We start from the raw sequence: 23075 nt of genomic DNA, 5'->3' as shown, positions 1-23075 counted from the left end.
CTGCTCTTGCTGCCAGTGTGCAGAGTAAGGCCACAGAAGGGCCAAGTTTATGAAGCCAAGGGAACATCTTCACATCATATGATTCTTGGCCCTCATGGACGTGTGGGTATTTTTGAAACAGCTTAACAACAGATTTCGGCTGGATTCACTCTAGCACAATGGGATTAATATGTAAGAAAATGATGTTTTGGCCATCTGCAAAGGAAGGTAATTTCCCACCAATCAGAGCAGGTCTCATAATCCCAAGGCAGCAAAAACTCTGATGCTGGGAAGAAAAAAGAAAGCTGATCTGGCATGACAAATTGGGCTGCCTTGTCCTGGCTGCCAAGCATCCCTCACATTTCTCTTTAATACCACTCTATAATCAGACCATGGTGGACTGGATCCATTCCCCTACAGTTCCCTGGCCCTGACATCTAAGCGAGGCCATTCCCTTCATAGGGAATGCTGGCAAATCCTGACATTCTCGTCTGTCTTAAAACTGGAGACTTTTCTGGAAAACAACAATCTCCCCACCTTCATTATCTTGGGCAGGTGAGCAGGGAGGAATGACTGCTGTTTGCACGGAGCAGCAGTGCATTAGTTACTTTCAAAACATCTGACTGATCCCAGATTACACCAGACAAAGGCCTGGATCCTTTGCCCTTAGGTGCATAATAGTGTGAATTTTCTGAAAATACAGCTTTGGGAAGAAACTAAAACTGCATGTGACCTTCAGTGCCACAACAGTATACTCAGCACAGACCAATCCTTACAGAATAAAAGCATTTTGTAAATCCAGTTAAACAGGAAAGAAGAAAAACTGTCATTCCCAGAGAACACTGGCAGTAATGAAAATAAAACATTCAAAGAAGAAACTTCCAGGATCAGTCACAGGATCCAGTACAAAGCCAGTGCACTGCCCCTTATGTAGCATCATATGTAGCAAGGAGCTCAAAGCCAGGCCATCAATCAGAAAATGGCTTTTGAAGCATGTCAATATAGTATTTTGTCAGTAGTGATGGGGTTTCACCATGTTGGCCAAGCTGGTCTCAAACTCCTGGTCTCAAGTTATCCACCTGTCTTGGCCTCCCAAAGTGCTGGGATTATACGCATGAGCCGCTGCGCCTGGCCAATGCATGTCAATATAGTTTTAATGAGGCATGCATTAACAGATCCTAATTTGTTGAAAAGTCATGCTCCATTTCCATTTTGACATTCCTCATACTTCAATTAAAAAATTAACGAGAACACCATTTCCCCAACCCACTCTGGATGATGGGAATCCACTCTGGCCTCTTGTTCAGCCTCTGAGGTAGACAGGGCCCCCAGATAGCCTCCACACAGCCAGAGAGGGGAGCTGGCGCCTCTCAGACCGCCCCCTGAGGCAGTGGAGGAAAGAGAACCACTAATCATAAATGATCTGGCTCTGAGAAGGGATTTTTTGCCCCATGACTAGTTCTTGCTTTTAAATTATGTGAATTTAACATTATTCTCCATAATATACCTATGTGTTAACATTTTAGATTACTAATGAATTTAATTAACAGTTTCTCTTCCAACAGGCAAAACTGACACACCACACAGACATGCCACATTTAATCTGTTGCTTTCAGTGTGACTAACCCAAAGGAACCTGGCAAGCAGGAGAAACCAGACCTCCCGGCGCTCCCAAGCCACATCCCTATCCTAGCTTCTTCCCCATAGAGTCTAAATCATCTAAAGGAGGTGAGGTGGCCATATGTACCTTACAGGGGTGTTGTATGACTTTGAAGAGATAATAAATAACACAAACAGAAGTCCCCAGCTTAGTCCTGGGCACCCAGCAAGTATTCAACACATGTCAGCTGTCCACCTGAACCTCAGCCCACCTCCACCAGCTCTAGCATACATTCTACAGAAGACAAAGTTAAAAACAGAAAAGCAGGATTGCCTGAGGTCAGCAGTTCAAGACCAGCCTAGGGAACATAGGGAGAGAACCAGTCTTTATGCAAAATAAAACATTTTTAAAAATTGGCCAGATGTGGTGGTGGGCACCTAGAGTCCTAGCTACTCGCAAGGCTGAGGCAAGAAGATCACTTGAGCCCAGGAGTTTGAGGCTGCATTGAGCTTTGACTGCACCACTACATTCCAGCCTGGGCAACAGAGCAAGACCCTGTCTCTCCAAAAAAAAAAAAAAAAAGGAAAAGTAGTATGCTCTGACAGTAATCTATATAATGTCACACACTACATCATCTATCAGTGGTAGATATGGTCTGGCACTTCAACCTATGTCCAAGTACCATCCTGCAACTAAGCTTCAGAGGTGATCTCTCTCATTATCTGGCTATGGCGAAAGACAGCTCTGGATACTCTCCTTCATTCACCATCAACGCTGCAATTTCCCTGTTGAGCCTAGGGAAAACCGGCACAGGCAGCAAGGGAACCAGTTGACCAGGTTTTCATAAAAGCAGCTACATGCACATCCCTGAAAGAGAGAGTGATGAGGGAATCCCGGAGAAAAGACACAGCTGTAGTGAAACACTTCAGTTGCCATAAGAACAAAATAGCCTATTAAACACCAGGAAGGGTCTACTGAGAAAAATTTGTTCATCATTTCCTACTTCTATGTTTGGCTTATTTCTAAAATACAGTAATAACTAAATTGGCAAACTAAATTTAAACTCAGCCAAGCATGCTTTCATGCTGAGTTCAGAGGAAAAACAAGCCCCTGCAGCTGACCAAATTAAAGGCAGATCACACCTTCAACTTTTGCCCACCTCTTCCACATAGGAGCAATCACAGATTTCTGACCAAGGAAAAATGCAAAGCCATTAAAGCACTTCCCAGACCGTACTCTGTACTCCTACCTCACAGGACTGTTGAGAGTTTAAATATGGCTGCGCATGAGGCGCTGCATACAAGCTCAGCAGTCAGTGGGCTGATGGTGACCATTCTCACCACATGAAGTCCAAGGTCTCCTCACTTTCAAGGATACCTCCTACCTATCCAACTTCATACTTCAGTATTTCTCAACAAAGGACATCTCCTCTAACCCCTCCAGCCCACACTGCCCACCCGCCCCCAGCTCACATTTCACACGCTCAGGTCCAGGTTCTACACAAAACTGGACCCAGCCAATCTAATGGGCAGGCCAATGTTTAAAAATCAGGATATTCTGCCGCACGTGGTGGCTCACGCCTGTAGTCCCAGCACTTTGGGAGGCCGAGACAGGCAGATCACTTGAGGTCAAGAGTTTGAGACAAGCCTGACCATAATGGTGAAATCTTGTCTCTAATAAAAATACAAAATCAGCTGGGCACGGTGGTGGGCGCCTGTAATCCAAGCTACTGGGGAGGCTGAGGCAGGAGAATTGCTTGAATCAGGGAGGCGGAGATTGCAGTGAACCAAGATCGCCCCACTGCACTACAGCCCAGGTGACAGAATGAGATTCTGTCTCAAAACAAACAAACAAAAAAACCAGGAAATTTTACAGAAAAACCCAAATAAATGGCTCCTCTAGAAAAATGTGAAAATGAGCAACAGAGGCTCGATTTCCAACAGGGCAACAAGCACGGGGAGTAACGTGGGCAGCTGCCCTTTCCACAGGGGCCTGTGCCTCCAGATCCCGCCAAGCCCACTTCAATGATCTTCCTCACTCGCTGGTTCCTGGCTGGGGACTCCTGATCCTGAGCACACAGTGGGTTCATTTGCATCGCAACTACGTTACTACCCATCTGAAATGTCGACTGTCTGGCGGGGCCCTCTCTTTTTGATACCTGCCTTCTCTCCACTTACATCAGAAGCACGTGCAGTTGTCTCTCTGAGCAGCCAGTGACCTCAAGAAACCTCTTTCTTCCCATTTCCTGAATTACTATGAAAGATACAACAGATTCCCAACTCCTTCCACAGGCTCTGCTCTGTGTCACACACTTGCCTCTTAGCTGGGAGTTTGCATCCCTATAAATATACAAATAGTGGCACTGCAGACCTTTCGGGCTGCTGTATAAAGTTTTCTCTGTGAATGACATGTGTGCCTCTCCTAGCAGTCATATATTTTTCCTAGTAAAACTGTTCTGGATGCATCCAATGGAATTAAATAAATCGCTACAGCATATGAACAAGTTCCCAACCCACTCTAAAAAGATACCTCACTAATGAGCCATGCTTGGCAATGGATAATCACATCCAAGACCACATGGGACACAACAGAAAAAACAGAGGACTAGACTCAGGGACTCGCGTTCCAAACCCAGCACCAGAACTCACTGCCAAGTGATCAGGGTGATTTGGTTGGCCTCTTAAGACCTGATTTTATTCCCTTCCAATATTTCCTGTGGCTTTATAGATGTTTTTGAATATTTTGGGCAATCTTAAACAATATGGTGCTAGTGAATTTGAGGCAACATCTTGAGACCAATCATTCTGAGCATAAAAATCTATGAAAATGAATAGAATATTTAAAAACTAGATGTGACGGGCCCTTTAACAAGCCAACTTTTGCTTGTTATACCTTTCAAACTAGAAATGAAGCCACGGAAGCATCTTACAGGTAGACGCTTGTACTGTGTTGGCTGGAGAAACTCACACAATAGCAGAGACTGATAGTGTCTGGCCTGCATGCACTGCCAAATGCCTGTGGGATGGGTATAGCCTCTTCCCCGCCACGTCTAAATGCACGCTTCTAGAAACTGAAGACAAGGCAGGTGGGGAGGGGGCAGACTGTCATTAACTTCAGAACTCCTAACTTGGGTTTCATCAACACAGATGGTTCTGAACGACAGATCACCATATGAAACCCATCTTCTCTCTGCCTGGAGGAATCTCATAGTCTAGTGGCATGGTCTGCCAGGGAGAGAAAAGGTTTCCTATGTGGTGAATTCTGCATGGAAAAAGCTACACAAAAGCAACCCACTCTTAGCCACAGTCTCAAATGGAACCATATGAAGGAGGCACGTACCAGGTCGATCAGGTCGCTGAGGTTTTTCTCGATTTGCTGGGGAGGCAGGCGCCTCATTAGGTCCAAGGCACAGTCCAGCTGCTGATCACTCTGTGGAGGGAGAAATAAAAGTGCATCAGTCATTTTTGCCAGAAGGAATATCAAAAACTCCTTTTAAAAAGCATGCTTGTCCAAGGCATTCTAAAACCCAAAGAGCCGTGTAGTGGGCCCTCTGCCAGGTCTCTGTGTGCCGGTAGCCTGGAGGCGGGGACTGTGCAGGCTGTCTGTTCCCCTTTGACAGCAGTCTCTGTCTCAAGTGGGGGCATCCAAAAGACCCTGAAAGAAGTGGAAGCAGGCTGGAGACGTCAGAAAGCTCTCTCGCCAGTTCCCCTGCTCTGCTCAACAGGCCCTGGCGGCTGCAGATGTTGTGCCTCGCAGTTGGTTCCATGGTGAGCACACTCAAGTAGCGGATTACTTTTGCCCTTTGTTGTAACCTGGGTATAAACATCAGGCAACATCCCCAAGCCAGGTTCCTTGATGAGCTCTAAGCGAGGGGGGAAAGCCAGGCAAAGAACAAGTGGCAAGATGCACACGGGTTAAAAGTGCTTCATTCATTCAATGGAAACTTAGGACACTAAGACCTGAACTACACTAGTCAAGAGCTCACTCCACCCAGCAAAGTGGACTGCAAACGCAGTAAACTATGTCACTGTAGCAGCAGAGGACTGGAAAGACAACTATGACCCTTGTTTATCAAGCACTCTTTTAAAAAATGTTTTTAATTCTTTTAAAGACAGGGTCTTGCTGTGTCACCCAGGCTGGAGTGCAGTGGCACGATCTTGGCTCCCTACAACCTCCACTTCCCAGGCTCAAGTGATCTTCCCACCTCAGCCTCCCAAGTAGCTGGGATCACAGGTACATGCCACCACACCTGGCTAATTTTTATATTTTTGGGAGGACAAACATGGGGTCTTGCCATGTTGCCCAGGCTGGTCTTGAACTCCTGGGCTCAAGCAATCAAACTGCCTTCACCTCCCAAAGTGCCGGGATTACAAGCATGAACTACCATGCCCAGCCCAAGCACCATTTTAAAGCTATGCGTCCTGTGCTTCACAATACTCTCCTCACAGTATATATGCTGCAAATATTTACTAAGAGCCACCGTGTGCCAGTCGCAATAAATATATAAAAAAGAGATAAATAAAGGGAGGGGGAAAGGAAGAGAACTGAGCAGAGGCGAGGCTGGTAAAGTGCAAAGTAATTCAATGCACAGTGGGTTCTAACACGGAACGCTAGACCTCAGGAGATGAGACAAGAAATAAAGTGAGAAAGGTGGGCCAGGTCCAATGGTGAAGACCTGTGTATGCAACTCTAAGAGGTACAGGTGACTCCAAGTAAGGCAGATGGAGTCCCCAACACTACCCAAGCAGAGAGGCACTATCTAATTTGTATCTGGAATCTGCTCTGCTCAGACCAATTTCAGGGTTTTGAAAGGGCTAAATCAACAAGCTACAGCCTCATAAAATACACAAAGTAATCCTCAAAATGCCACATTTGGCCTTAATGAAATACAACTTTTGAATATTACCATTTATAATCCAGGTCTCTTAACCACAAGTAGGCTGTGGGACAAGGACCCACTTCATAGTCACCAAAGACGTAACACATTATTAAGGAGAGTCAATTTCATTTTTTTAAAACAAGATATTGACATGGCATACACAGCCGGCTGTTTTAAAAAAGAATGAAAGAAAAGAAAAAGCCTGTCCCTTGCTCAAAATGGCTATCAGTGACAGTTCATCCTGGAACACACAATGAACTGGCTCTCCTGCAAAGAGTGAAGAAAAACACCACCCCAGAAACTCTACCACTTGTTTTGCTTAATGCCAGCAACATGAATTCCCCACTTGTGCCACGCACTTCTATGCCAACATGTCAGCCAAGGCCACAGTGATGGGTTTGGCCCACTGGCATGAGAGGAAATTTTAACACCATGTCTAGGGCAGAACACACAGATAAGCTGATTTGACTCTAGAGGGACATATTCAATTCCCAGTACTGCCATTCATTAACTTATGGCCTTGGGCAGGTTTCTTAATCTCTAGAAGGCTCTATTTATTTATCCATAAAATGGGAACACAGTATCTTCCTTAGAGAGTTACAATAATTTAGTAATGCATGTGAGATGTTTAATACACAGTAGTATGTGTTTAATGATTAGGGAATGTTGCGTGCACAGAAATATATATACAGCTTATATACAGCTTTTAAATATTTTAAAATTTTAAATGATTCCCCTGCCCAACCTCCTTGCCCCTCAACCCAGCCCTGGATCTCTCTCTCTTGCTCCCCTTAAACTAGAGCTAATGTTCAAACTCAATAAATAGCTATGTATTCTCTTGGCTGAGCAAGAATAGAAAACCCTAAATGATTCAAGTCAAACTCGTTAAAAGGTATAAACTAGGATTTCTCAACTAGGGATGATTTTGCACATGTGCGCACACACATACACACACACCTCCAACCAACCCTGCCAGGAGACATTTGGCAATGTATGGAGACATTTTTGTCACAACTGGGAGAAAAGAAACTACTGACATTTAATGGGTAGGGGCCAGCGATGCTTCTAAATGTCCCCAAACGTGATACACAGCCTCCCCACAACAAAGAATCACCTGGCCCAAATGTTAATAGAGTTAAGGCTGAGAAGCCCTGGGCTAAAAATAATTGCTTCGGGGGCTGCAGATTCCCAGAATCTGATAGATGATAAAGTCCCTCTCAAGAAGAGAGCACATGCAGGGAAACATTTTATATACAATTCTAATTTAAAACCACACAAAACCCCTAAAAATTTCTGGTCTTCAGAAAGTATCTCAACCAGATATTAGCAATCCTCCTTATAAATGAAAAGCAAATTAAGATATAAGGAAGCCTGTCTAATTTGAAACTGTGATCCAGGCAGGACATAGAAGGGATTAACCAGAAACTGAGCCGTGTTATCCAGGAAAAGACCTAAGTTGGCCAGAGAAGCTCAAGGTGAAAGACGCTGTTTTAATCCTTCTTCGGAGCCTGTTCACAACCCCAGTTCCAATATGCTGATCACATCCCCACCCCACAAGGGGGCTAGAGAGTCCTCTGTCGGCCTGTATCTAGTTGACAGCACTAGAATACCACTACGAAACGATCTGACTCGTATTTTGCATTAATCCCAATTAATCTTAATTGGAAATGTTTCACTACAAATTTCTAGGGCTAAGGATGTTTAACTATCATTCAATGAGGAAATGACTAAATGCTTCCCGTAAGTGAAGCAACATGGGAAAGCTTAATGACAGCTTGTAAGACGTTAAAATTAGAGTTAACTGGAGCCATTTGCTTGGGAGTCATCCCAAACCCTAAGGGGTCCAAACAGGAAACAGCACCGGAGAATGAAGCAGATGACCTTCAGCTACAAGCAACGACGTAAGTGACCCCGGAAACGGAACGATGGGGACGGAGGGGGGGGGCTAGTCCCAGGGGCCTCCCTAGGATGCTGCCACTTTTATATAAAGCTCAAAAACAAGCAATAGTGAACGTTTTTTGTTTTTTCTTAAAGATAGGCTCTCACTCTGTCACCCAGGCTGGAGTGTAGGGGCACAAGCTCAGCTCACTGCAACCTCTATCTCCTGGGCTCAAGTTATCCTCCCACCTCAGCCTCCCAAGTAGCTGGGATTACAGGCACACGCCCCCATGCCTGGTTAATTTTTGTTTTTCTTGAGACAGGGTCTCACTTTGTTACCCAGGCTGCTGTGTAGTGGCACAATGACGGCTCACTGTAGCCTCGACTTCCCAGGCTCAAGCCATCCTCCCACCTCAGCCCTCCAAGTAGCTGGAAGGCCACCATGCCCAGTTAACTTTTTGTAGTTTGGTAGAGATGGGGTTTTGTCATGCTGTCCAGGATGGTCTCAAACTCTTAACCTCAAGCGATTCGCCCACCTCAGCCTCCCAAAGTGCTGGATTACAGGCAAGAGCCACCATGCCCAGCCAATTTTTCTGTTTTTTGTAGAGACAGGGTTTTACCATGTTGCCCAGGCTGGTCTGAAAGTCCTGAGCTCAAGCAATCCACCTGCCTCAGCCTCCCAAAGTGCTGGGATTACAGGTGTGAGCCACTGCACCTGGCCATGAACACTCTTATTATTTAGACATGCGTTTTAGACTAATATAACAAGGCTTTTTTTTTTTTCTTTAAGCCAAGACAAGGGAATGATAAATACAACATTTAAGAAGAGTAGAAGAGCAGTTCCAGAGAAGCCACGAGGGGAAGATGAAAGCTAGGTCTCACACGGAATGGCAGGTTCAAGGGTATTCATCATAATCGTGATGCTTAAGTTATGATTATCAGATATCTAAACTTTTTTTAAAGGTAATAGAAAAAAATACAAAGTATGCAGGGAGTGGTGGTGTGAGCCTGTAGTTCCAGCCACTCGGGAGGCTGAGGCAGGAGGATCGTTCAAGCCCAGGAGTTCTGGGTTGCAGTGCACTATGCCCGTTGGGTGTCTGCGCTAAGTTTGGCATCAATATGGTGACTTCCTGGAAGCAGGGAACCACCAGGTTGCCTAAGGAGGGGTGAACCAGCCCAGGACAGAAACGGAACAGGTCAAAAAAATACAAGAAAGAACAAGTAAAGAGAGGGCTTAGGACTCAGGAGTCCAGGGTCCAAGGTATGCCCTGTCATTAGACATCCGTGTTCCTTGGACTGCTCACTTAATCTCGTGGCCTGGGATTTGGCCCAGATGAACTCTAAGACTCCTTCTAGATGGACTGCCCTCTATCCTACTGCGAGAGTGGACACACCCAACCGCCACACCCTTTAAAACAAGACCATCATCCTGGATTTGGCCGCTTGCAGGCCAGCAACTGGGCTACAATTCAACAACTGTGCACTGAGTGCCAACCCTGGGCCAGGCCCTGAATCTGGCCCAACAAATGAGACCCAGTCCCAAGCCTCAAGGAACCAATTGTCCATAAAACAGCAAGTAACCACAAGGCCAACTGGTGTGTCCAATAATGAGACAGAGAAGGTACAAAGAGACAAGGCACAGTTCACCATACACTGATTTGTACTTCTTTGTGTCAATTATTTTCCTAGGACTTCCCTCCCTCACATGGCTACAAAATAAACAGAAGGCCAGTCAGGGGAAGTAAACTGTCACCCGGTGGCTAAGAGCTCTTTAGGCTCCACAGGCTGGCTCCTTCAAAACTCTGACTGGTCCAGGCACCTCCTTTATAAAGTGAGCTTCACCAGTTCCACCTCCCAGTGGTGTGCTCCAGGTGGAAAGGTAAACAGTAAAAGAAGGACCGTTCCTCCTCACCCTGTGGAATTCTCTGCCCATTCAATTAGTCATCTGATCATTTATGTGAGTGTTTCCTAGGTAACAAGCACTGTTTTTGATGCTGAGTGGTCAACATAAAAGTCTCTGCTCTTCATGGAGCTTATGGTGCAGTCAAAATCAGTATGAAAAAAAAAATCAAGGAAGAGTCCTTGTTAGGATGTCAAATAATAAGGAGGGGACAGTTACCCCACTTTAAGCTGGCAAGGCTCCAAGGGGTAGGTTTAGGGGTTTTTGTGTGTGTGTTATTTTTTTATTTTGGTATATAAGCTGAGATAAGAAATATTTCACTTTGTTTTCATAAGATTTAAAGACAAAGCATAAAATTGCTTAAATCACCCTGCAATAAATAAAACAACCATCAATATGGACTAAAACAATTTCTCAGAATAAGAAATCACTCAAATAAAACCCTATGTGTCTGCTACAGTGTTCAGACATCTGATAGTATTGTGACATCATCTGCATACAGGAAAACTTGGCCGACTAAGCAAACTCCAGGGCAAAGTCTGATGTGGAAACCATCATCAAGTGAGATGTAACCAGTCCCTACCCTCCAAGTTTGGTAGAGTAAACACACCATCCACAACAATGTCAGTGTCAGAGTAGAGGTTCCCACTAAGTAGGGCAGGGAGCCCCAGAAGATGTCTCAGAAGGGGCCACAGGAGCGGTTGAGTCCTGGATGAGCAGGTGTGCCTTTCCAGGCAGCAGGTGCAGCAGGGTAAGGAGAGGTGAGCCAGGTGCGTGGAGGAGGTGGGGAACCATGGGGGGTGGCCTGGGAAGGTGACTGGGGCCTTGTCACAAGGGCCAGATCACACCCAAACTACTCAGGGGGCAGCTAAGCTGGCCCTAGGAGCTAGGCTCAGAACCTCACTTCTCCCTCAGTTTTTTGCTCCTGTCCAGTTTATAGGTAAGTCATCTGTGCCACATTCTTTAAAATCCACTTTTCTGTGAGGGTTCTGGAGCCCCTAGAGATTTTTCCACAGGGAATGACGACTGTTGTTGTGACTTAGAAGGTGAAGCAGATTATATTTTCTAAAAATGACCATAACAAGCAGTCCCAGACCACATGCTCCTCCTGCATCATGACTGTGACACTCCTCCCACATGGTGGGGAGCGAGGTCTGTGACCCCTCCACCCTGGAACCGGAGGAGCTTTTGTAACTTTTTATCACCAGAGCCCAGCACAAATGATGCCCTATGACTTGTGAGCCCACAAGAGACAATGCAGCTTCTCTCTGCCTGCTGAACACACAGGCCTGGAGCCCACTCAACTGCCCTGAGGCCACCTCATGCAGAAGAGTCCCTGAGACTCCACGGACAGAGGGAGGCCCACGGAGCCCCCAGGTGCTCAAGGCTCCCACTGTTCCAGCTTCAGCTATCTGACTGCAATAGCAGGAGACCCTAAGCCAGAACCACCCAGCCAAGGCCCTCCTGAATTCCTGACCCACAGAAACCATCAGAGACAATGAAATGAATTATTATGTTAAGTCACTAGATTTTGGGGTGATTTTGTTAGATGGCAATAGTAACTGACACAGAAGAATTTGTCTGGTGACCTTGGGGAGACAGCCTGACCAGAGACGAAGCTGGGGGCAGAAGAGCTAGCAGAGGAGCCTCTATAGCAACCAGGTCTCTGGCTGGATGGCCGGAGAGGAGGAGAGCCAAAGACTTTAAGGTCAGAACAGATAGGACGAGGTCAGTTACTGGAAATGGGAGGAAGCCCAAGGAGCCTGAGATGACTAAGTTTCCTAGCTGGGGCCAACTGCTAGAGGATGGTGCCACAGCCTCCCCGGAGAGTGTGTGGTTTGTGTGTCCTTTTAAAACCCACTGTTTTTAATTTCAAAGACAGGCACAGGCAGTAACTCAAACTGCTAATGCTTGCAAGCAGAGGTCCTGCTTGGCCTCCTGTAGTGGCCGGTTAAGGCAGATTTGTGCTTAACAGCATCTGTCTGTACATAAACAATCAACCAAAGCTTCAAGACCTTCAGAGTTTGTTCTTAAGTTCGTCAAGACCTTCACTCGTTTACATTCCCAAGAGGCTTAGCAAAATAACTTCATAGACAGCACAAAGGTAAACTCTGCTGGCGCCCAGAATGACTTACCACAAATTTATGGAGTCTCACTTAACCATGGTTTGTCTTGTATAATCTGTGACCTAATAAGCAACTTTGTTTAAACGTCGAATCTGTTTTCTGCCATGTGGCCCAGGAACAGTTTGTGCTGGGGGCGATTTGGGGAAGGAATCCTGGGCCAGCCCAGCCGACCACTCATCTTTAGGTCACTCTGGAAAACCGCACATTTCAGATTAATAAAAAGAAAAGTGCTTCCTCCACTGCCTGAGTGTCCTCTGGGATGTGATGATAGTTATGCAGGAGGGAGATGCCTCAAACACAAACACACACATACCCCTTGGATGACTTTCTGTTCCCATGGGAAAATCCAATACCCAAGCTATCAAGGGAATCACAGCCACGGTGGAAGTCCACTTGGCAGACCAAGCCTCCTTCAACCTTTTGGGGTCTGCTGTCTACCATCATTGCTGAGTCAATGTCATCTTTTTAAATTGAGGTTTTTTTGTTTGTTTTGTTTTTTAAAAAAAACATGCAACATAAAATTAACCATTCTAGTCCTACTCTGACCATAGAGACAAATATAAAACCCTGGGAGACGGCAGGGCAACATAAAGGAGGAGCCTGGCTCCTTGGACGGCCCACCTTGGACATCCAAGGTGGGACAACAGGTCAGAATGGGTGACCTGTTGTTATATGAGAAATAAACTCCTATCTCATTTGAGGAATAAAATTTAACCACTTTAGGGCTGGACACAGTGGCTCATGCCTGTAATCCCAGCACTTTGGGAGGTGGAGGCGGGTGGATCACTTGAGGTCAGGAGTTCAAGACCAGCACAGCCAACATGGTGAAACCCCATCTCTACTAAAAATACAAAAATTAGCCCGGCATGGTGGCAGATGCCTGTAATCTCAGCTATGCAGAAGGCTCAGGCAGGAGAATCACTTGAAATCAGAAGGCGAAGGTTGCAGTGAGCTGAGATCATGCCACTGCACTCCAGCCCGGATGACAGAGTGAGACTATCCCTGCCCCCCACTCACCCCCTCCAAAAAATAAAAATTAGCCATTTTAAAGGGAACAATTCAGTGGCTATGTTGTTAAGGTCATTTGGATTACCATGAAAACATAACTGCTTTATGTGTCTCTCTCTTTTTTTTTCTTATAAACAAGTCTCTCCTTTAAAAAAAACTGTTGGGATCACAGAAATTAGATCTGGACTGACATCTCAATTTCGTGTGAGTCCTGCTCCTTCATTTTACAACGCATAATGAGGTCCAGCGCCAAGTTTTGCCAAGTCGCACAGACAGACGCAAAATCCGCACCTAAACCTGGATCTTCTTCATGTTTCGAGGCCTGGTTCTGCCCCGAGCCCTTCTCCCCCGTGAGTCTTTCATCCAGGGACTGTGTAAGTGACTGGCAGACACAGCCGAACAGTGAGATGTGATTCTCGCCCTCAAGGAGCTGTGACCTAAGATAGAGGACAGCCAGAAAAAAACAGCAGGAAAGAATTACACCATCCTCCTACATTTAACGCCCAGCATCCCAGCTACCCCATTATTTTCGAGGACTGGTCCTCCCAGTGACTTGTTCAGGTCATCAAGGTATCAACTTTTAAAAAAATTCTAGAAGACAGCAATCTCTCTAAAACGTATTACCTGCTCTACATTTTTACACAATGCAAATTATCACAGGACAACGCAATGAACACAGCGAAACCATTTCTCATTAGTCTAAGGACACTGTATGAGTAGCCATTCTTGGAACGTAGCCCTGTGTCTGCTTTTTACATTTATCTGCTGCTTCTGCCAGGCTGTCAGCTACACTTCCTCAACAAATATGTTGCTTCTAATCTGCTATGGGTTGAGGATCCAGAAAATTAGAAATCTGCTCTCATTTCAAACAAACAAACAAAAAAAGAAACTTTAAGAGAAGGAATAAATCAGGTTGAAAACTTGGGGTCCAGAATCACAGCCCACAAATAGTTTGTAAATACCTTGACACTATATGAAGATTACTTCTTCCTTTTCTTATAGAAGTTCAAGACTCTAAAGGAACAGATACGATATACTAATAATTCCTACTTTCCCATACAGCCTGCGTAAGCATGTCCCCACCTCATCCCTTCAGTCTTCTTTAAAACCTGGGCCTGACGGTACTGTCTACCTCACGGGCCACTGGGAACGAGGTACCACGTCTGGGCCATAAGGGCACTGCCCACAGAGCATCCTCCATAAAGGGTAGGAACTCTCCCAGAGAGTAAAGCATGTGGCTTATCTGCCAGGACTTTCACATAACATTCCTTAGGTGCTAGAGGGCCCTTTCCGCCTGGATTTTTCCCTCACTTGACACAGGTTTTCCATTCAGGCTTCCAGGAGTCTCTAGAAAGGTAGGTGGAGTGTTATGTCAGTTTCCAAGTCATTAAGCACCCACAAAGGAGGGCAGGCTTGCACAGCACTCACTCCACACAACCGCCCCTACCCTGAGTATGCTGCAGCACATGGCTTCCCTGAAGCCACAAGGAGAGGAGGCGCAGTGACAGTGAGAGCTGAAGGAATTTCACATGTGTCCATGGAAGATCACCTTCCCTTTGTTTTTGCGCACTCTAGTAACTCCCTCATGCAGTTTGCTTTCTGAAGCCCTCTGCTCCATTTCCCCAGCCCAGGACAGCATCAAGAAATATTTCCACCATCTCAACTATTTGAAACTTCTCCCTTTTTACTGGTGCTCCCAACCCCATCTGAGGCCATCGAAATCAGACAACTGTGGCAGCACTAACTAGCAGAGTCCCCAAACTACCCTGACACCCTCCCCGGCAATGAAAATTTCCACGTGCCTCTCCCTGGCATATTTATTCCAGAGGAAAACTTAGCAACCTACACACAGGCTCTGTGTCAAACTCTACAACAGCCATCAGTTGATTTTTCCCTTACACATCCCTCCAGGAAGTGAAATATCCGAAATGAGTCACACTCAGGAATCGGAGCTATACTTCTGCTGTAGCTTTTTGGATAACCAATTCACTGTTTACACTCCGACACCTCTAATTGCTGAACACAGAACAGTCCTTTGCAGAGATCAAAGTTTACCCGGTGAACCTGGCGAAACAACAAAACTTCTTAAAAAGGAGGTAGCCATCCAGAGTGCCAGAGGAGGGTGGCTGTACAAGCACGTTTTAATTGGCAAAGCACAGTCACTGCCCAGCAAGGAGAATATGCAGGGGTTTATTCCGCTGTTCTTCTATTTCCCCTTTAAGGCACATGTCTCTTACCCCTGCACCCTCCAACTCTAGTCACTCCCAACACACAGCTGGCAGCCGCCCACCCACACCAGCACCTCAGGGAGCTTGCTGATCCCTGAGCCCAGTACTGAAGCTCCCAAGCAGCTCCACCTAAAGGCAATCACTGCCTGCTTTTTACAACATCTACAAAGCAAATGGGCCAACCTGATGCACAGACAAACCCTGGGTCACATGATGACCGACACACTCATTGCTCAGGGGGGCTCTCTGCCACGTTTCTCAGGCACTGTGCTTGGCTCTGCTGGCCAACTGAGTGAGCTGGAGCATTTTCTCTTGGCTGTGCCTACCCCTCCACCTGTCCAACTTTAAAACACAGATTCACAGGGATGTGACACTAAAGGGGACCCTAAAAACCATCTGAACTGGAGAAAATTGAGGCCTGGACTGACCCGTAACAAACAAGACATCACATAGTAGGAAAGGAGGCATGACCAGAAAAGGCATCTCTTTAGTACACACTTTAGTGCTTCTGCTTATACAGGTTGAGCAGCCCTAACCCGAAAATCCATCAAAAACTTTTTGAGCACAAACATGAGGCTCCAATGAGCATCTCAGACTTTTGGATTAGGAATGGTCGACCAGTAAGTTCTGCAAATATTCCAAAATCTGAAAAGAATCCAATGAAGTCCCAAATCCAAAATGCTTCTGGTCCCAAGCATTTCAGATAAGAAACCTGTAGCTTAATCATCAGTCAAAATTTAAGAATACAGCTGATTTTATCCAAGAAAATACTACTTCGGGCCGGGAGCAGTGGCTTACACCTGTAATCCTAGCACTTTGGGAGGCAGAGGTGGACGGATCGCTTGAGCCCAGGAGTTCAAGACCAGCCTGGGAAACATAGTGAGACCCCGTCTCTACAAAAAACTTATAAAATTAGCCAGGTATGGTGGTGCATGCCTGTAGTCCCAGCTACTCGGGAGGCCAGGGTGGAAAGATCACCTGAGGTTGAGGCTGCCCAGTCTGCGTAACAGAATGAGATCCTGTCTCAAAAAAAAAAAAAGTAAAATACTCTTTTACTCTTTTGAATAAAATTCTACATTATTAGCATTAACAATGGCAGTATTAAGAATACGTCTATATTGTCCAGACCGGGTGTAGTGCCTCACACTTGTAATCCCAGCACTTTGGGAGGTCAAGGTAGGCAGATCACTGAGGCCAGGAGTTCGAGACTAGCCTGGAGAACATGGCGAAACCTCATCTCCATCAAAAATACAAAAATTAGCCAGGCATGGTGATGTGTGCCTGTAGTCCTAGCTACCCAGGAAGCTGAGGTATGAGAATCACTTGAACCTGGGCGGCGGAGTTTGCAGTGAGCTGAGATAGCACCACCGTACTCCAGCCTGAGTGAGAAGGTGAGACCCTGTGTCAAAAAAAAATTTGAAAAAAAGAATTCTTATATATTGTCCAGATAATGCTATTTTGATTTTTAAGTGAATTGATCTTTATTAAGAATACTAGGTATCCAAAAGGCAAACCAATTTCAAAAGCAAAAGGGAAGGAAATTAACAACTGCTAAGGGTGGCCTGGCATGGGCCAGGTGCTGCACCCTGTGGGTTTCAGGAGAGCCTTGCAACAGCTGCAGGAGGTGGCTCTTACCCCAGCTTCACAGATAAATAAAGTGAGGCCCTGAAGGGTGAAGTGACTTGCCCCAGAGCACTGAATGACACAGAAGGTCATAACACAGGTCCCCTCCCATGCCCAAACATTCTCCAAAGAATGTCAAACAATCCCAATGAAATAAAACTAATCTCTAATGACTTGTAGGGAACAACTTGCAAGCTCACAAAATCAGATAGGGACAAAGAGTCTCTTCTCCTGGGATGAACAAATTATGGACAATGCCATCTACTACCAAATTCTGAAATCTGTCACTGTGGATTACAGACTGTATTCTCACAAACACTATCCCTGGCAGGTGGATTTGTCAAAAACAAGAAAGCCTTCCCCAGATAATTTCTCTGGTTGATGGTTTCCTAGACTCCTCGAGAAGATCTGCAAGGCACCATCACCTCGTGTCTGAACATTAATGTTTCACAGATGTCTACAGCTGCTGCCTCCACATGATCCTGGCTGGTTTCAAGTAACAAGTGACTAATCCCTCCACTTTGTCAACTGGCACTTAGACACATAATTATGGGCAATCCTGAGACGTCTTCAAGGGATGCCATACATGTTGTCCATTTCCCCCTCGATGGCACAAGAAATTCAAGAAGCCTTTCACAAAAGTGGAAGCTGAGTAAAGCAGGGTGCTCCTGTCTTCTAAATAACAGTTAAAAGAAAAAACAATTCGGAAAAACATCGACCACGTGTTCACTGACGAGGGCTAAGAAAAGTAAACTCCTTTTTTTCATGCAGAAGCAGCCAATTCGCATAAACCAAACAGATTTATAAGACGGCCTGGATGAAATCTATAATATTTGGACATAGGTTTACTCCAACAAAACCCTGCACATGGCTTCCAGAGACATTGGGGAGAAGCTTCGGTTCAACCTGCAAACAGCACAAATGGGCACGTCTCGATGAGAGAGCAGCAAGGTTTAAAGGATTTGGAGAAAATGAAGGCTCCATCAATCCAAGTATTTTATCTAGAAGGGGGTGGTGCTGTTTTTTTGACTTATGTCCAAAAGGAAGCTTGAGGAAAAGAACACAGTGCTTACTGATCCAACAAAGCACTTTCCTGGGTTGCTAGGCTCCAATTTCAGATGCCTGTGTGTGAATCAATACAGAAGACTCTATCCAATCTCCACTTGTCCCTGTCGGCCTGCCCTATCCAGCTCAAAGGTAACTCTCTATTACAGCACCACGCTCTACACTGACAACCACAGGCCCAGCACAGCAGAGCACAACAGAATCCTGCAACAACTGGCCCTCTGGCTCCCCTAAATAGATGGCCGAAGTTTTTAACATGTTTTAGTGACAGAAATGTACAATGCAACACTCTACCCACCCATGATACATTTGCAAACTTAACCCAAGACCTGTCACAAAGTTGCCCTCTTCCAATTAATGTCAGGACCCACTGGGCAGGGAGATGACTGAAACATGACATCCTTTGGGCTTCGATTTAAGACCAAAGACAGAGTCCTTGCAGGTCTGCAGCTGGCAGAACGGACCTTGGAAGTAAGTCAGACAAGAGTTCAAAGCCTGTACTTGCCATTTCCTAGCAATGAAGGTCTGAATAATTCCTTCACTTCTCTGAGCCTCAATACCTTCATCTGTTCAGCGGGAATAATGATAAAACCTATCTTACAGGGTTATTTTGAGAACAATATCACAAAATATGTGTAAAGGAACTAGTATTTTGGGAACAATATCACAAAATATGTGTAAAGAAACTAGCATAGTTCCTAAAACAATAACTATTCCATAAAAAAAAAAAAAAAAAAAGCAGGTATTGGCTGGGCATGGTGGCTCCCATCTATAATCCTAGCACTTTGGGAAGCTGAGGCAAGAGGACAGCTTGAGGCCAGTCGTTTGAGACCAACCTGGCCAACAGAGCAAGCCTTTTTTTTTTTTAAGGGTTAAAAAAATACAAAACAGGTATTATCACCATCCTCTTACACAGAACTTAATTCCAGAAAACATAAGATTATAATGTTTCTAGCCAGGCGCAGTGGCTCACACTTAGAACCCCAGCACTGTGGGAGGCCGAAATGGGAGGATCACTTGAGCCAAAGAGTTCAAGACCAGCCTGGGCAACATGGTAAAACCCCGTCTCTACAAAAAATACAAAACTTAACTGGGCCTGCCTGTAGTCCCAGCTATTTGGGAGGCTGAGGTGGGAGGGCAGATTGAGCCACGATTGTGTCACTGCACTCCAGCCTGGGGGACAAAATACCCAAAAGGCAGGAGAGTGGGTAGCCACGGAACAAGGGGCCAAGGGGCCAGAAGATCAAGTCAGTCAAAAAGTTATTTTTTTTCTGTCTCAAAGGGAAAAAAAAACCAAAACATTCATTATAATATGGAATTACACATATACACATACCCTCTCACTTATGTGAGTTAACATTAGCTAAAAGCATGAGAGTGGATAGCCACGGGGCCTGAAAATTGAATCAGTCAAGGTTACTCCTTTCTGGTTCTTTTGGGGAGGCCAAAATGATCTTTACAAGTGGAAACATTATTCCTCCATCAACAGACAAGTTTCCTGAGAGCTGGTGAACATCCTGCCAACAAGACATATTTCGCAAGCTCAAAACCTTCTTTCTTTCCATCCCCAATCAAACGCTGAGTGTTATGTCTCAAGAAGAAAGCTGGCTGAGGAAGGAGCTTAATATCCTTCCATGAGCAAAAAGAATTAAAAGAAAGGGAAGCAACAAGCTCCAGGTCCAAAACAGCTTTTTGATAACTAGGAACTAAGCCCAGCCCTGGACAGTATTACTGACTCTCATCACCACCTAAAGCAGGCTCTGCCAAACACAGCACAACAACCAACTGCTACTAACAACTTTCATTAAGCAGGTACGCCGCGGCAGGCGCTGACTTAGGGCTTAAAACACAGTGATAAAAGTAACAGCTAAAACTGATTAAGCCATTCTTCTAAGTGCTTTATATGCCAATATCTCATTTAATCTTAACAATGAACCAAGGAGTTAAGTGCCAGTATTAGTCTCAGATGTGCAAACTGAGGTACAGGGACAGTGGTGAGCTTACACATTTAAATGGATGGCAGAGCTGGGATTCAAAGGCAGGTGCATCTGACCGCAGAACCTTTGTGCCTACTAGGTACTCCACAGAGCCCAGCAGCGAGGCCACCTGTGCTAAGAACCACTGCCATCTCTTTGTTTTAAAGTCTCCAAAAGAAGAGGAGTGGGTTATTTAGCACTTGCTTTTGCACAGCTGAGCCACAAGTGAGGAAGGCAGCGCAGCACTCTAGTTAAGGATAAACGTTTGAAAGCAAGATTGTCTGCATTCAAATCCTGACTCCACCGGGTCCCAGCTGTATGACCTTGGACAAATCACAAAACTCTTCTGAGCCTTGAGTTTCCCCATCTATAAATGAGGGTAATAACACAGTAGTCACCCCTTATCTGCAGTTTTGTTCTTTGGCAGTTTCAGTTACCTGTAGTCAACCATGGTCTGAAAATACTAAGTGGAAAATTCCACAAACAATTTGGAAGTTTTAAATTTCATGCCGTTCTGCGTGATGAAATCTCGCACTTTCCTACTCTGTCCTGCCTGGGATACGAATCATCTTTTTGTCCCGCGTATCTACACTGTACAAGCTATGCACCCGTTAGTCACTCAGGAGCCGGCTCGGTTCTCAGATCCACTGTCATGGTGTCACAGTGCTTGTGTTCAAGTTACCCTTACTTTGCTTCATAATAGCCCCAAAACACAACAGTAGTGATGCCGGCAATTCAGATATGCCGAAGTGAAGACAAAAGTGCTTCTTTAAGTGTAATTTCTCAACTTAATAAAGGAAGGGAAAAACTGCATGCGGAGACTAAGATCTACGGTAAGAATGAATCTTCTATCTGTAAAACTTCTAAGGAAAAGAAATTTGTGCTAGTTTTGCTGTCGCACCTCAATGAAAAGCATATAGAGTTCGATACTATCTGTGGTTTCAGGCATCCAGTGGGGGTCTTGGAATATATGCCCCATAGCTAAGGGGGGACAACTGCTATACATACGTTGCACTGTTATTTTAAGAATTATGTGGGGGTCGGCCGGGCGCGGTGGCTCAAGCCTGTAATCCCAGCACTTTGGGAGGCCGAGACGGGCGGATCACGAGGTCAGGAGATCGAGACCATCCTGGCTAACACGGTGAAACCCCATCTCTACTAAAAATACAAAAAACTAGCCGGGCGAGGTGGCGGGCGCCTGTAGTCCCAGCTACTCGGGAGGCTGAGGCAGGAGAATGGCGTAAACCCGGGAGGCGGAGCTTGCAGTGAGCTGAGATCCGGCCACTGCACTCCAGCCTGGGTGACAGAGCGAGACTCCGTCTCAAAAAAAAAAAAAGAATTATGTGGGGGTCATCCTCATCCAGCACCTGGCACATACCGGGGACACAGTCACTGCTGCATATGTTCTACATGTTAAGTCAACAGAAAAGAGGAAGAAACAAAAAAGTAAAATGATATAATCTAACAATTTCACAACAAAGACCTCACTGGCCTTCTGCCAACCTCTAGAAAAGAGTGCTGGACTCTGTGTACGCACAGTGTGGCTGGGACTGCAGACACCAGGAAGACCTTGGGACCTGCGGAGCCTGGATGGTTCAGTTGTCTGAGCCAAGGAGGGCTGGATTAGGCTCAGTGATCTAAGCTGAGCAAGTTTCAGCACATACCTCTACAAAGTGGAAGCCCAAGGATGGCTGATACAATGGTTCTTTAGGAAGCCAAACGCTCAGTTTCTCAGAAGGGCGTTTTCCTGTTTCATGACAGATAAAAAGGTTTCTCATCCAGACATATAAATCCACTGACTGAGAGCTTTCATTAAAAACAAACAGTCTTGCAATAAGGAACCTTAAACTAGGAAAGCTTTCCATGAACATATGAAATGTCACAAGTCCTCACAGCCTGTGTCTGAGGGTGGGAGAGGGAGAAATCCGAGGAGAAGGTGCTGACCGGCTCAAAGACTGGGATATCATAAGCCTAACAACGTCCAGTCAGTACATTCCTTATCTACAAACGAAAATCACAGGCAAGGCCGCACACCGCTGAGTCCCAGGAGACACACCTTCCCAAATAAGTGTTTGAGTGGGTTGCCTGTTAATTTCCAATAGAGGAGATAAAAGGTATCATCAATTGCTTCCTGTCTTCAGGTCTTGTCAATACAGAATGCTAAGTTCACCAGCCTCGAAAGCGCGTGTACCTTCCGCAGTCTTAAAGACTTGACTTGATGGGAAACTGGAAAAGCAATCAGGAACAGAACACCATGGGCACGAGACTCATTCCAGGTACTGTCACAGCAAGACACCCTTCTAGTATTCCAAAGCTAGGAACGTACCTCCCTTTGCTCCCGCCAGCCCAGGGAAACCGAATAAGCTGTTTACCAGGGACCCCAGCAAAGGGAGCCTCAAAACTCACCAGTGGGAGAGTTTCGTGACACAAAGAGAAAACATCTTTGCTTTCATTTGCCAATTTTTAAATACTTAGCTCATAAGTTCTGTGACCAAAACTAATAGGAGGCTTGGTAGGAGAGCTCAGAAAAGCAGAGGGGGTTGTTTTCCTAGGCTCCTTCCTCTAACATGAAGGTGGAAATCAATTCGCCTTCCCCTTCTAACCCTCGAATCCCTGGTGACCGATCGTGTTTGGATGGCCTACAAATGCTCAGCTTTCCGGCAGTGCCCCAGACGGGGAATCCATCCATCCAAGTATTGTTCTTACCTCCCACCACCTCCTACGTCAGGGGAGGGGACCGGGCACATGGTTCCAAGGTCATGCTCCTCACTTAGAGGATCGTGGGAATGCTTACGGAAACACTTGTCACAGCG

At 45.7% G+C, this 23075-nt stretch overlaps 1 protein-coding gene across 3 annotated transcripts in view; it reads right to left on the bottom strand.

The window, feature by feature from the left end:
• The window catches only part of CAPZB (capping actin protein of muscle Z-line subunit beta), a 150082-nt gene that overhangs the window by 79599 nt on the left and 47408 nt on the right, over positions 1-23075 (bottom strand). For 2 of the 3 annotated variants that reach the window (XM_023219798.1, XM_023219800.1), the window contains exon 2: positions 4919-5008. In XM_023219798.1, the coding sequence (XP_023075566.1) occupies positions 4919-5008 (90 nt within the window). Of the gene's footprint in view, positions 1-4918; positions 5009-22968; positions 22997-23075 lie in introns of those variants that run through there. The other variant, XM_026455935.2, reaches the window with a different exon arrangement.

This window comes from Piliocolobus tephrosceles, chromosome 1 (assembly GCF_002776525.5).
Source record: "Piliocolobus tephrosceles isolate RC106 chromosome 1, ASM277652v3, whole genome shotgun sequence".
Classification (NCBI taxonomy): Eukaryota; Metazoa; Chordata; class Mammalia; order Primates; family Cercopithecidae; genus Piliocolobus; species Piliocolobus tephrosceles.
The sequence above is the reverse complement of the archived record's forward strand: the minus strand, read 5'-3'. Positions and strand labels throughout refer to the sequence as shown.